The sequence below is a fragment of the Astyanax mexicanus genome, chromosome 5 (assembly GCF_023375975.1).
Source record: "Astyanax mexicanus isolate ESR-SI-001 chromosome 5, AstMex3_surface, whole genome shotgun sequence".
Taxonomy (NCBI): Eukaryota; Metazoa; Chordata; class Actinopteri; order Characiformes; family Acestrorhamphidae; genus Astyanax; species Astyanax mexicanus.
The window spans coordinates 17,787,243-17,801,596 of NC_064412.1; the positions used below are offsets into that span (position 1 = coordinate 17,787,243).

Below are 14,354 nucleotides of genomic sequence, written 5' to 3' on the forward strand. Positions count from 1 at the left end.
AAGCTGGTATCAAAAACTTACCCCTTTTCTTCCCCTCAAAATTGCCCTCTATTACAGGTGCATGATGTACACACAACCAATGTGTTTACTGAAACCCCTGAAAGCCAAACAATGCCATAAAATTCAGGTCGTTAATGAGTGTATTATGTAAAACCTGACCTCTGACCATAAATAAATGTAACGACTCTAACTATAAACTGAACTTCATGTGTCAATGTGCTCAACTGTAGTTTACTATTACTTTAATATGGTCATTTTGTTTCAACTTTGCAGTCCATTCACATTTTTTCATCTCCAACAGTCTCAAGTTGTTTTAAGTGTTACACCATGACCCTAAATGTGATCTTTACCCACTAGTTATGAAACTAAGTTGTACAGCATAACAGCAGCTTATTAACTGGTCAGAGTTTCTACAGCTCCCACAAATCCCTCGAGTGAGGCATGTTTCAAAAATACATTTCAGGGACATTGCTGGTCTAACAGTCTGTACAATATACATCAATGTCAATATTCTGTTGTTTGGGGGAGAGGAGTTTTCCCCTTCAAAATAATAATAATAATAATAATAAAATAATCAGGCTAGTGTTAGTCTCTGTATTTCCTTCTGCCAGAAAACAACTCAGAATCTGAGTACTCTGTTCATACTCTTCAGATTTGTTTTTCAGTTTTTAATTTATTTAAGAATAACTGGAAACAATCAAATGCTTTCATTCTCAATATCAAGTTCTGTTACCCCTTTAATGTGAGCGCCATCAGCAGTGGAACAAACCACAGACACATTTATCTGAGAGAAGAAGAAGTAGAAGAAGAAAAAAAAAAACAGTAAAATGATGAGCAAAAGAAATTCTCAGTGAATCCAGGGGGATCACTATAGTGGGTTTCCAGCTGTACTTGGGTAAACCTGAGGGGTTATATCTCAGCATGTTTGGCACAGCAGGACAGTGGTACAATTTGTGCCAATATCCCCTCATTTCGTTCAACAGTATAGTTATTTGGGCCAGACACTGTGCGGAGCAAAACAAAGCTACTAAAATATTAACCCAGCTGACTTCCATGATGTACTGATAAGGGCTTTTTGTAATTAGCTTAAAAGTCTGCCACCCTGAATTAAAACAAGACTGGTAAAGAAATCTCCCTCTGCACATCAGGGCTCTGCAAACACTGTAAAGGAAATGTGGATTCCTTTCTCTTTTAATCTTCTATTCATAGTTTTTCCTTTGTCATAAGTACACCACGAGAGCAGACGGCTAATCATGTCATCATACTGCAGTAAGGACAGAGAACCAGACCCTGCAGCTAGATACAGAACACTGGCCATAAGCAAGCAGCACAACTTGCCGACATGGCATTACACAAATGAATGCAGTTCCTCAATAAATACAGATTCCTGGTAACAAAGGTTGGTTTCAAGTTGCTCTGTACCTCAAAAAAGCATCGCTGGCGATGTGCGGACTGACTGGGGAAGACCTATGAACCATGAGCGTGACATGTCAACAAGCGGTCGATAGAAAAACTAACAGACATTCTGAATATTGAGTTAAGTGCACTTTCACAGTTCAACCATAGTACAACAATAACCTCCTCCTCCTGCCTTTACTCTTTTGTTCTTCTTTTTTCATATTATTTCTTTAGGTTTACATGGTGATCAGTCCTGAAGGTGTGGAAATCTCTAACCGTCCCTCCTTTTACCGCTTTCGAAATCAAAAAGTGAGCTGAATTCCAGGCAGACATGAAAGAACATACTTTATCCCTTAAAATAAATAGTGCTATATCTCAGTGCATACAAAAAGGGAAACTTAACACTTACATTAGAGGGAGAGAGCCAAGAGTCCAGTGTGGTTTTATCTATTTAGGCACAGGCACTCGGTCACCAGAACTTTTCCCACTTTAACCCAATTCATATCCTGCCTTACATTTAAACTTGATATTTATGTTTTTGTTTGTCGGTGTATTAGATTTCGCCTTTGACGAACACATGAAAACTCTGAAGTTGAGTGAGTTCTTTTGCATTTCCTCGTGCCTCAGAGCATGCCGAAGCCTTTGGCATAAGTGATGGCTTTGAGGAGTCTCTCTCTAAGTTTTTCCTTGGTGGAGTACTCAGGAAGAAGCAGCACGTTGAAGCAGGTGTGAGAGGTTGGTAACCTGACGATCAATAAAAAGAGTATAAGAATCTCAGAGGATTGTAACAAACAGGCTAACAGTTAGTTAATTGAAACAATATGCATCATTATTCAGGGCTTACATACTGCAATATAGTGCAATAGAGTAAGCAATGATATCACATTTTTTTTCTATCACATTTTAGAACATTATTATTATAGGGTAAAAACAACATGAATAAAATCTGAGCAAAAGAAAACTTTACTGTTTATCTAATCAGAACAGTAGAAGTCCAAAGTCTATTAGCAGATCATAATAGATGCACACCACAAACAAAAATCAATATAGTATTGCAAAACACAATATATTGATACTTTTACACCCATACCTGGAACACTTCAAAAAGAGTATTAATAGAGGACACACGAGTGACTATGCAAATTCCCATGCCCTTACCTGTCTGAGTCTGGCCCATTTTTGGCAATGATCATCTTCAACTTGCCCAGGCCGCCCACTGGCGCTCTGTCTGTGCCTGTGGTGAACTGCAGAAACAACCTCTTCTGCTCCTGTCCAAATGAGTGCACTGTCTCCCAGAAGTCCCTGAAGGTCAAACCAAACCACATTAGATTGTTATCAGTGTGTAATGCCAAAATACGGTACACGCATTCTACAAACATAATGATCTCAGCATCTCTCCAACTAGAATCTGCTCAATAATACATGTATTTACTATATACTAAACTGCTTGTAAAAAAAGGGCATTTCAGGATTGTACCACAAGCTTGTAAAATACATGTTTATAAACATACTTAATAATGCGACAATCCCTGCTGTAACCGCCATCATATTCCGTAGTCTCTTCGAGTGCTTGAAAGTCCAGATTCTAGAGGTAAAGAACAGAAATACATGGGAATTATCCAAACCGACCACAAAGCAGATGCTGTAGGTTAGATCCGATTATGAAAATTTTGTATGTAGCACACTTACTCTGCTTCCACATATAAGCAGCTCAATTTCTTCAGGTCGAAACAGATACTTCAACGGAGACTCGTTAGTAACCATATGGAAACCTCTTCTGAAAGCCTTGAATTGTTTCTCCACACTTTTGTTCAGCATATATTCAGCATATAATGCTACAAACTCCTACATAAACATACACATGGTTAGATGGAAATACTAACAAACATGTATTTTTTTTTTGGCCAAAGAAAGTGACTGACCTTCCTGTTTTCATTGGTGACAGGGATTTTGTCTCCACCTTCCTTTAAATCGTACATGAGAGGGTTTCCAAACAAGTCTGTTTGTGATATCTGGAAGGTGATCATCATGTCTTCTTCTACATTGCCCTCATATTCCAACAGCTCCTTCAGACTTTGATAAAGAACCTGCACCCAACCACAAGCACACATCATGAAAACATTGGGAAAAAAAATGTAAAAATAATATCAGTAACTGTGATAATTCAATAGTCATAATTTATTGGCAGGTACATAAATAAACAAATAAACAAACAAACAAACAAACAATAGTATTACCGGATGAGAGTCTGCAAGGTCTCGGAAGGTTCCTTTCTTTCCCATTAGCTTTCTGTAAACAACCATAGGGAAGTGCACATCCAGAATGCAGTTATTGTAGATAGCTAGCCCCAGGACAATACCTATCAATGTGAACTGGCCTTCATTTTCAAATGATGAGGGGTTAAACCAGAAAAGCTTTGTGCTTTCATCATAGGTGAACATGCCTGCAGAAAACAGAGAAAGAATAGATGAGAGACCACAGAGCAGATCTTCTACTTTCTTGGCTGACTGCATTATAAAGATTACAATGAGTACCAAGTTTACAGTGTAAAGAATTTTACTGCATTAAAGCATTAAATAATATATTAAATTTAGTGTTTTTTAAAAATCTTATATATTACGCAAAAGCCACAATGCAATTTCTTTAAGAACACATCATAGCATAATGTATATATTTGTGTAGGAGACAAGTTTCTAAAAAATTACCTATATCAGGGTTGAAAATCTCTTCTACTACCAGCTGAAAGAACTCTTTGGAAACTCCTCCTTCATCCACCCCCTGCTCTCCTTCAAACTCCACATACAACTGCTTCTTCAAGTCTGCTGGATTTTCCATGGCAATCATCTCCAGCTGAAATCACACACAAGCAATTATCAGTATGGGAACCATCACTTTATTTCCCTTTGAAACACAAAAGTTTCTAGTGCTAGGAAAAATACTGAATATAGAGCAGTAAAAACGGCAAAATCTAAACGATCCCAATTTACACTACCAATGTGCAAAGCGCTCTAGACCTACCCTGACGAGAGCATCATCTATGATGTGGTCTCTTCGCACTTTTAGGCGCAGGTACGGGTTGAGCTGCTGTCCTTGCACCAGGCTGTAGAGAGCAGTGATTCGGCGCTCACTGTACATGCGGATCCGGTTGTCATAGTAGAGGCCCAGGTTTTTTGTCACAGCGTTAAGGATGAACGGACAGGTCATGAAGGAGAACTTGCTCTCCGTCTCCACCTTGAAGAAGGTGTAGTCCTTGTCCATTTCCAGCACATCGTTTAGTGGCTCATTGATGAACTCCTCGAAGGGAATGAGGGGCTTGCGGCAGTCCGAGGTGCGAATGCCCAGCTCCGTCTCAAGCGGGTCCACACGCGGCCCTTTCTTGTTGCGTCGCTCCTCCCCCAGCAGCTCCTGTAGGGTCAGCTCACTGGACTCAGGGATGGGCTCGTCATCCTCCTCCTCGTTGTGGTCTGTGTCCAGGTCACCGCCCAGCACGTTTGCATAGTAGACGATTTTCAAGCACTTGGTGGCCGCCACCACGCCGTCATCCTCATTTACCAGGTTGTCACTGTTGAACTCGTTGCTTATAACTGTGTAGGTGATGAGCTGCTGGAAGGTCTCCACCAGGCGCCTGATCTGGTCTGCTCCGTACTGCGACCAAAGACGTGCTAGCTTGGCCAGAGCTGGGAGAGGTAGCTTGCTCATGGCCTTGCAAAACTGGGGCAGGGCAATCTCTAGGTACTCAGGGCTGTGCAGGTTGCTGTTCTCCATGACAATGATGAACACGTTTAGATAATTGGGGTCTGCGGCATACACGTTGTGATACGTGAGGTCGCATTCCACATTGGGCGACAGATACACTAATGCGTTGAGGAATGCCGCCTCAATCTTCTCGTTTGACAATAGTCTGTCATAAACTCTTCTTACTGCGTCAATGTCCACAGACACTTCAACCGGGCCCAGCTTTTGCACATTATTACCATCGTGAGAGGCCCCCTCTCCACTGGAAGCGGCAGCAGCATCAGGATCCACTTCCATGGCACTGGCCGAACCAGAGGCGTTTTCTTTCTCATCTTCATCCTTGTCCTCGTCCTTGGCCTGCAGCGATTTCAGCTCCTCCTTGGTGTGTTGTTTAGCCTTCCGAAAGCTCTGCACTAAGCTTTCAGCACTAGAGAAGACCCTCCCGATGACACGGATTAGAGGGGAGTAGTCTTCTGTCTCACCACAGAGAGCCAGAATTTCATAAACCTTCTCCTCCGTCAAATAGTTCAAATCTAAAACACAAAAATATATCACAAAAGCAAAGTTAGTAGATACTGGTAGACACAAGAAGTCAAAATGTTTTTCAAAAACATCAGCCTTTCACTTTCGGTTTAACAAGGAAGTATTAAATGCACCCACAAAAAAAGGGAACAAAATGCAATGCATACCTCTAAAGTCTTCCCTTGAGGGAGGCAGATCCTTGTGGTTCATCTTCCCGTTGCTGCAAGCAGAAAAGTTGTGAGCTCCTTTGGCACTGTTCTCCGGGAAAGCCGAGCTGGCACCTTTCTTGGAGGGGTGAGGATCACAGAGTTTGGCGTTATTCTTATAGAGCTCCAGGGCCTTGATGGCCGCTGCATTGTTATCCATGCGCCGGAAACCCGGAGAGGAGCCACAAGCCTCGTTCGTGCAGGCCTCATTTCCACAGCCCTCAGTTAACTGGTGGTAGTAACGCTCAATTAGATGCTTTGCAGCCGCTCGCTTCCTGCATCAATCATTCAAACAGGGAAGCAGGGGATTAGTAAGGTTCATTCACAAATCTACTTTTAAATTTTAAAGTCAGAGTAGTGCAAATTTCAGTGTTACATCACAATTAAGAACTACAGAGAGCCAAAACACTACAGCCCCTTCAGTTTCGCAATTATAATTTAAATGTTATAATACTTAAACACCAAATGCCCTGCAAATAATGGCTCAGATTAAGCCCATAATTCTGTCAATTGCAAAACATCTAAATAAAGATGAGCAAAAATCAGATAAGCAAGAGACACTTCAGCTGCAAATACACATGCAGAATGACTTTCATGCTATGATCTAGGCTAGGCCTGTCACAATAAATTTGGATTTCAAGACAATTTCATGCCACTAAAGTATTGAGAAATAATAACATAACGTATTAACAGATTATATTTATGCTGCTTATGCTACGTGAGTTTATTACACCCTAAGGATTACTTAACTTAACTTCATGCAAAGCAATTCAAACTGGCCAAGTGACTCTTAAAACACCTAAAATAAATAAATCTTACATTACCATGTGCTGCTTTTAAACAACTTTGACATACCAGCTAATTCATGTTAACTGGGCCTCCTCGTCAGAACATGCAATACTGACATAATTATTGTGACAGGCATTTTCTAGGCTATGTTTTTAAATGGAAAACAAAATCTGTAAAAAAGGGGACTGTGCAACTTGCTGTATTTGGGCTGCATGCTCTATACAGCTACACAGTCTGATTTTAGCCAAAACAAGGATGTAGCAATCAGCTTTTCCACAAGCACTGGCATTAAATATGTGATAATGGCAGTGGATGAGGTAAAGGAGAGGTTGCTATACTGGCAGTAAAAATTTGCTATTTTAACAGTGGATAACGCACATGTACTTACATTAGACTTGCTTAAGGTTTCCAACGCTGGACTCTTCTATGCTCTGAACTCTAAAGAGAACAAAATGTGGTCAGAAACAGTTCTGTAGGTGACGAATGAGATGATGGTTTGGCTTTGGACTGACTCAGTTTTCTAAACAGCACAGCTTTCCATCCTTAACCCTCTATGACATGGTGTCGCCCCTCAGGCAACAAACAACTTTTTTTTTATTATTACACTATCCTAACATATATTTTTAGTATTTAAACCAATATACTTAAAAGCCAATTTTAAAGCCTATTGTTGCTATCTTGTTTTCACTTACCTCCTAAAACAAGTATTTTTAATGTGTTGCCTCAGAGAAACAATATGCCGTTAGATCACAAGGCAATCATGATAAAGCAGACTTTTTGAATGATAAACGTGGGCTGATTTATTTTTTTAACAATGATAAAAATCATGTTATAGAGGGTTAAGGTGCACAAATTTTTGCATGCATTTTTATAACAAGAACTACAACAACAGGTTTATTAGCTAGCTATAGAGACTCTAAATAGAGCAGACAGAAAACAGCAGTGAATTAGATAACTTACAGGACAAAAATATAATTACAGCTAAACTGAAATTTTAATGTACAGCTCTGGATAAAAAAAAAAAAAAAAATATATATATATATATATATATATATATATATATAAAATATAATCAAGAGAAAGATGAATGATCACAGCCATCAAGCCAAGCTGAACTGCTTGAATTAATGCACTTTTGCACTAGGAATGGCATAAAGTTATCCAAAAGCAGTGTGTAAGACTTGTGGAGAACAACATGCCAAAATGCATGAAAACTGTGCTTAAAAATCAGGGTAATTCCACCAAGTATTGGTTTCTGAACTCTTAAAACTTTATGAATATGAACTTGTTTTCTTTGCATATTTATCTGCATCTTTTTTGTTATTTCAGCCATTTCTCATTTTCTGCTAATACATGCTAGAAATAACAATATTTATATAGTATACAGAATAACACAATGTTCATTTTACTCAAAAATATACCTATAAATAGCAAAATCATAGAAACTGATTCAGAAAATGAAGTGGTCTCTTAATTTTTATTCAGAGCTGTATATAACTTTTACTGTGTTTCATAATGTTTTGGATGGGTTGGATCATGTTTGTTTGCAGCCTGAACTACAGGAGCTGACAGGTGATGTTTAGGGGAGTACTGTGAGAAAACCCGCCTGTAGGAAAAACAACTCTGTTAGCTAGCTAACATATCTAGCTAGATATTTAGCTACGAGAAGGAGAGAACGTAACCCAGATAAGGTGCGAGTTTTAGATACTGCTAGCCAGCTAAAACAAGTGATAGAGTGACAGAAAGTGCAGCTAACTAAGGTTAGCTAGCTAGATATCTAGCCTGCTGGCTCAGCTAGCTGGTAGTCGGTGTTGGCCAGGCCGCCAGGGGGCCGGGGGGTATGACTGTGCACAAACACGACGCGAGCCTTCAGCTAACTAAAGCTAATAACTTCCACCATAAACAACGAGGAGAAATGTAGTTACTATTTAAAGCCAGCTAGATTAGCTCGCTTAGCTAAATGCTGACAAAACCATGGTATCAATCAACAGAGCTGGCGCGCAGATGCAGCGCCCAGCAGCAGCCCGTAACCTTGCTGATGCTGCAACTGTCACCGGGAAAAGCTCCACTAGCGCCGAGCTAGCCAGCCAGCTAGCTAGCCCACCAGCTAGCCTGCCTAGCTAGTAAGCTAGCTAACTAACTCACCTAACCTGCTGCTTTCCTAGAAGCTAACCAGTTTATATTCTAATTTCCCCCACTTTATGACAATACTATTTTACAAATCCCCGATAAAACGACCCCTCCGCGGGTCCCGCTCGCCTCCCCAGGCCGCAGCAGAAGCCGCGCTCTCTCCCGCAGCGCCGGAGCGGTAGACCAGTAGCCCAAATCCCGCCCCGCGGCAGCGCTCCTCAGCTAAAAACAAACTCACACACAGCACTGCTGACATGCTGACAGCTTACTTCTGAATATGCTCTGTCGCGGGCGAGTAAATCCTGCCACTCAACATCACAGTCGCTCCAGTTCTGCTTGTATTCAGCTCCAGCTCCTCAACCAAACATTCTCGGCCATCTTGATAGCTAGTTAGCTGAGGCAAACACCGTCCGTATCCCAAGATGCACCGGGAACCACCAACAAACCATCGATGTTCAGCCGAGCAGCCACAGCGGCGGAAATAAACAGAAACAGCTCATATTCTGAACAGGAACTGTGTGTCACCACAAACCCTTAAACAGCCGCAGCAGCACTACGCCGGACACTTTAAACAGGCTATTCATTAACATAGCTGTTCATATTTTAATTCATTTTACTGTCTTTCCACACTTTTCCTCTTTACTCCGAGGCTCCTGTAATAACAGCACGCAGCACCAGATGGCGCGCTCCGAACAACAGACCATAATATATAATTTAGTGAAGGACCAGAGCTGGGTGCACAGATTTTAAATAGCCTTCTATGTTTTTTTCTTAAATGTGTGTGTTAAAGTCTGTACAAAGCCCTTAGTTACTACGAAACAGAGCACAAAAAGTGTGTTGGGTAGATTATTTCTGCTACATTTGTAAAGAACATGTATCGAGATGAGCAGTTGAGCTGAGTATGTGAAAAAAAATGGCCAAATTCTCTCTGTCAGTGCCAAACCACGAAACTCTGATGTATTTTTTTAACGTAAAAAAAAGTGGTGAGCACCACATGCCAAGTGGTAAGCACCAGATACTAATTGTTGAGCACCACATATTGAGTAGTGGAGGTTTTCAGTGTGGAATGTTTTAGCTAGGCAGCTAAAGGTAGCTATAAGCCCAAAGCTAATGATAACCAGCTAGCTAACTAGCTAGCTATCAGCTAACCTAGCTATCTGACTCTTATTAGAAGTGCACAAGGGAGGAGGGATCATGTTGTAGAAAAAGTGGGCACACACGCGCACAGTATGTAGTGATTTAAGCTAATTTATAATGCCTAATCAAAATAAAATGTTTTTTTTTTTTTTTTGTGATTGGTCTTGTGTTTATTCTGTAGTGGACAATAGAGTCTCATAAATGTAGACAGCTGTTCAACCCCAATCCAGCATTGACTCATTAAACTATATACACACTCACACACATCAGTCCTTAAGGGATATGAGGTGAAGTAAAAGTAGAAGATATCAAACGGTGCAACTGTTGCACAAACTTTACCCTTAGCTATATTATTCAGAGTCAAATCCAAAACAAGGAGTTTCATATTGTAGATGTAGTAACAAGACCAGACCAGAGTTGAACAGAAGAGTGCATGAATGAGCAGTAATCCTCTTGTAAATAGTGGCTCTTATTCATCTTTTGCCTCAATATTAGAAGGTTGAATGACACTCCAACAGTAAAATTGCCACAACTAAACTAAGTTTTAACAAATATGATGCATAAATAGACCCCTTTAAACAGCATAAAACCCCAGAAAAAAAACAAACAAAGAATAAGGTGGCCACACAGCTCCCCACCAAATGCTGGCAAACATCCTTGTAAGTCCCCACAGTCCCCAAAAGTTTCTTTCCCAAGTTCAGTAGTCCCTTATGTCCACAGGCCTCGAACAGTCCCTCAGATGGGCCGGTGCAGGACAACACTACCTTTCGGTGTGTTGTATCATCTTCAGCTATGATCATCAATTCTGGACATTCTGGATATGTACATTCATGCTAATGATTTGAAAGCTATGAATCTGCACTATGCCAGCATTGCATTAGTAACTTTAATTCAAGTATCTATTACAAACCTGTTTTATTTAGTGATTTTAAAACCCTAAAAAAACTGCATTGATTTTCCTGAGCTTCAGCAGTGTTCGTCAGGGCTGTGTGTGTGTGTGTTCCAGGGAGAGCAGCTGGAGGAGAATATGATTGGATTAAGTTAGTGACAGTGGGGGCTTTGCAGGTGAAGTGAGGAGTCAGGAGAATCCCTACGGCTGTTTTCCCTCAGAGCCCACTGCTAGGTTTGATGTCAAACACAAGCCAGTGGGTGAGAGATGCATTCCCTCAAAGCCTCAGGCCTTCTTTCAGATTGAAACCTGCGGGGTCCCTGGAGACGCTCACAGTAGCGAATGCACAAAACAGCTCACAGAGAGGATGACCATGATATGGCATACTTTCACTTGCATTCATGGGAGCTGCACTACAGGGAGTACAAACAGAATCACTGCATAACACTGAGCAGGACTCTGGAGGCTGCATTGCTTGACATTCGAACAAAGAGTATATACGAGTGTGATGTGATTTGTGTGTCTGTTGATCTAAAGGCAGAGTATGCAAGTGGTTCATAGTGATGTTTGTCATTGATCTCTGAAACACAGCAAAACAACAATCAACAAATATAAAATCATAGTGTCAGTAGTGTGTTACTGTGCAAAGATCAGATTTAAATTATGTCAAAATTGAAAATTAAAAAAATAATGTAGAATATAATATTACTGTAATAATAAACAATAACAAATACCTTCTAATCTAAGAAGACATGGCAATTCATATAGGAAGATGTCCTGGGTTGTTTCTTGTTCTTGCTCTGTTTTTTAATTTGCACATCTGGACAAAATTATAGGTACCTTTCTGTTAAAGACAAAAACTCATAATGGTAACTGAGATAACCTGAAACCAGCAAAAATAATAATAATAATAAAAGAAAAATACTTAACATCAACTATCTATCATCAAAGATCTCTTTAATATATCTATACGTTTTTCTAGACAAAAAAATTTATTTTAGCATGAGTCTCCTGAGAGGAAGAGCTCAGTAATATCACATATCTCCTTTTGAGGTTTAATATAGATCCCAATGAAGTCACATTGTGCTGAGATTTACCACAGTAATAACACAATCAGAAATACAAATACATCTCCAAGGACATCAAAGCAAATAAAAATTGTGAATTGTGGTTCAACAGTATCATTTAAAAAAGCTATAAAAAACAAATAAAACTGGCAAGGGCAAAAATGGTGGTACCCCTAGAAAAGACTGAAAATAATAGTAATAACAGTATATTCCCAGAGTAAAAGTGCAGTTCAGGTAAGTTATGTATCTTAATGGTATACATTAAGATACTTTTAATGCATAAGATAGTATTTAATGGTTATAACATCAACGTTTTTCACTGCTGCACTTTGGGCAATTGACTCAGAATCTGTGGTAAATGATTATATAAAACAAATATGCTAGAAAGAAATTAAGTTGGAGCAAACCAGATGTTATAGATGAAGGACACACCATCATCTTTCAGCAGAGGACTCTTCAGACATTACCTGCAGCCTTAGCTGACCGCATTAAAGCATTGTGGCTGTCCTTCACTTTCAAAACGCTATTAATCCATCCCTGCAGCATTCTTTAACATTGCAGCAATAAAGATTTCATGCAGCTGGACCATATGTTGTGAAACTGGGCACAGTTAAAAGAATTTTATTAAGAATTTTACAGCAGTATGGAGACAGCACACTGAGATAAAACAGTGCAGTTGTTGCAGAAAGTGCTGTAGATGACACATAATGCCATTCTTTCACCCATAGTAAAACTGGATTGAAGGTGAGAATTTATTGTCCACAACACATGAACAGGTGCTGTGGGGGTAGAGGATGGAAAATTACAGTCAGGATGCAGTTACACTAAACAAAGCAGACAGATTGTGCTGTACCATCCAATAACAATGAATGCATTTATTATTAAACCCAAAAATAGCATAAAATACACTTTCTAATAGTGAATTGAAATTAAGCGGAAGATTAATTTATTTTGATTATTTTATTATTATTATTTCACTTTGTTCTTCAATTATCAGTGCTTCTATATGGTTGGTGGAGATGATTATAAGGACAATGAGTGTAGAAACAAGTTGGTTATAATATTCTGACTGGACTGTAAATGAACAAAAAAACTATTATTATTCCTCCAAACCATACAAATGAAGCAGAAAAATATTATTAAACAAAAAGTTAAAATGACACCTCTGAGAATTCCTTACATTGTGCTTCAGGGCTGCAGTCTTGAGCCAGTGAGCTAAGAAACAGTAAAGGTATTTTTCAATCAGACAGGCAGGTTGGACTCTCCATAAACAAGACAAAAACACAGAGGATGCCTCTGGCGGTCTCCTCTGTTTTTAACCTCTAACCACATTTGGGCACATCAACAGTGTTGCATGTTCCTGTCAGATACGAGATGGGATTTCACTGTTTATAGGCCAGAAACAGAGCCACAGCTGTGTCCCAGACAATCAGGACCATCACAGCATTTCACATCTGAACACAGAGTAAAATCTAAATATGACAGGAATATAGAAAGAGTGTTTTAACATTAGTATATTAACATAAATAAAAAAACATATAAATAATACATTGAAAACAGCACAGTAACATTATTTTGATATCAAGTCTATTTATAGATTTATTTAGCTTCAAAAACAGTTAGCATCTCGGTTAACATGTGCAAAGCCTACTGTTACAATGTCTGTTAGTTTCCACTGAGCCAATAACTGTGTTCTGGTGTTCTGAGGTCAATACGAACTTGTGTGAACTATAGCCATAATCCACAATTTATTCAGATCGGAACACAGTTACCATAGCCAGTTAGCTGTTATCCATTATGGCTAATCCACCACATTTTGAGCTTCATAATTAAAAGACCTGGTCATTTAATTAAAATATGTATCATAAAAAGCTAATCCAGTTTTTTTTATTTTATTTGAATTATTAAGGTTTTTTCTTTATAAAAATATGTTCAATATCTAAATTCTGTTTATATTTACATTTCATATTAACTAGTTTAAGCAGGGCTGGTAATTTTTTTTTTATTACAGAGCAACATATTTCAGCTATTAATGGAGTACAGATACTGTTTAATATGTATTTGTGTAGCCTAGAATGATACAAATTGGTCTAGTGTTGTAAGAGATATACATACATACATACAAACTTTCTGCATCTGTTACTGACTGATATTCGTTCAGGGAGCTTTAAGTCTGTACCAGTTATTCGCTCATTCATTTGCTTCTCTAATATTCAATCGAATTGTACAGTTTAAAATACTTGAAAATAGCTTGAAAACACTAACAATTTTTTATGAACTATTGTTTAAAAAAAATGCCATTATAAAATACTGTATACTTAAGATAAATATTTTGGGAAACAATCATAAGTCACTTCATTAAGTCAGGAGCATCTTCTATTTGGAGGTGAAGGACTGCTTCAGCATCATAAATTACTTCGATCACCATCTCATTTAATCCAGTGACATGAACCTTGAGCTCTGCAGACTCAGACTCAGATT

General features: G+C 39.0%; 1 protein-coding gene across 1 annotated transcript; it reads right to left on the reverse strand.

Annotated features, from left to right (window-relative positions):
* Positions 1–653: 653 nt before the first annotated feature.
* On the reverse strand, positions 654–9,200 carry ube3a (ubiquitin protein ligase E3A). Its single transcript, XM_007249113.3, has 11 exons — positions 9,050–9,200; positions 7,039–7,088; positions 5,823–6,136; positions 4,417–5,666; positions 4,104–4,248; positions 3,636–3,841; positions 3,321–3,485; positions 3,088–3,243; positions 2,910–2,983; positions 2,557–2,700; positions 654–2,142 (listed from the first exon to the last, which is right to left on the reverse strand). Coding segments are annotated over exons 2-11 (2,577 nt in total). The 5' UTR covers positions 7,041–7,088; positions 9,050–9,200; the 3' UTR covers positions 654–2,021.
* Positions 9,201–14,354: the final 5,154 nt, after the last annotated feature.

Excerpts from the sequence above, each read along its gene's own strand:
- ube3a (XM_007249113.3), bottom strand. Across the intron at positions 4,249-4,416 it reads TAGATGATGCTCTCGTCAGG|CTGGAGATGATTGCCATGGA; the intron begins GTAGGTCTAGAG and ends GTGTGATTTCAG. Across the intron at positions 2,701-2,909 it reads AGGGATTGTCGCATTATTAA|GGACTTCTGGGAGACAGTGC; the intron begins GTATGTTTATAA and ends TTTGACCTTCAG.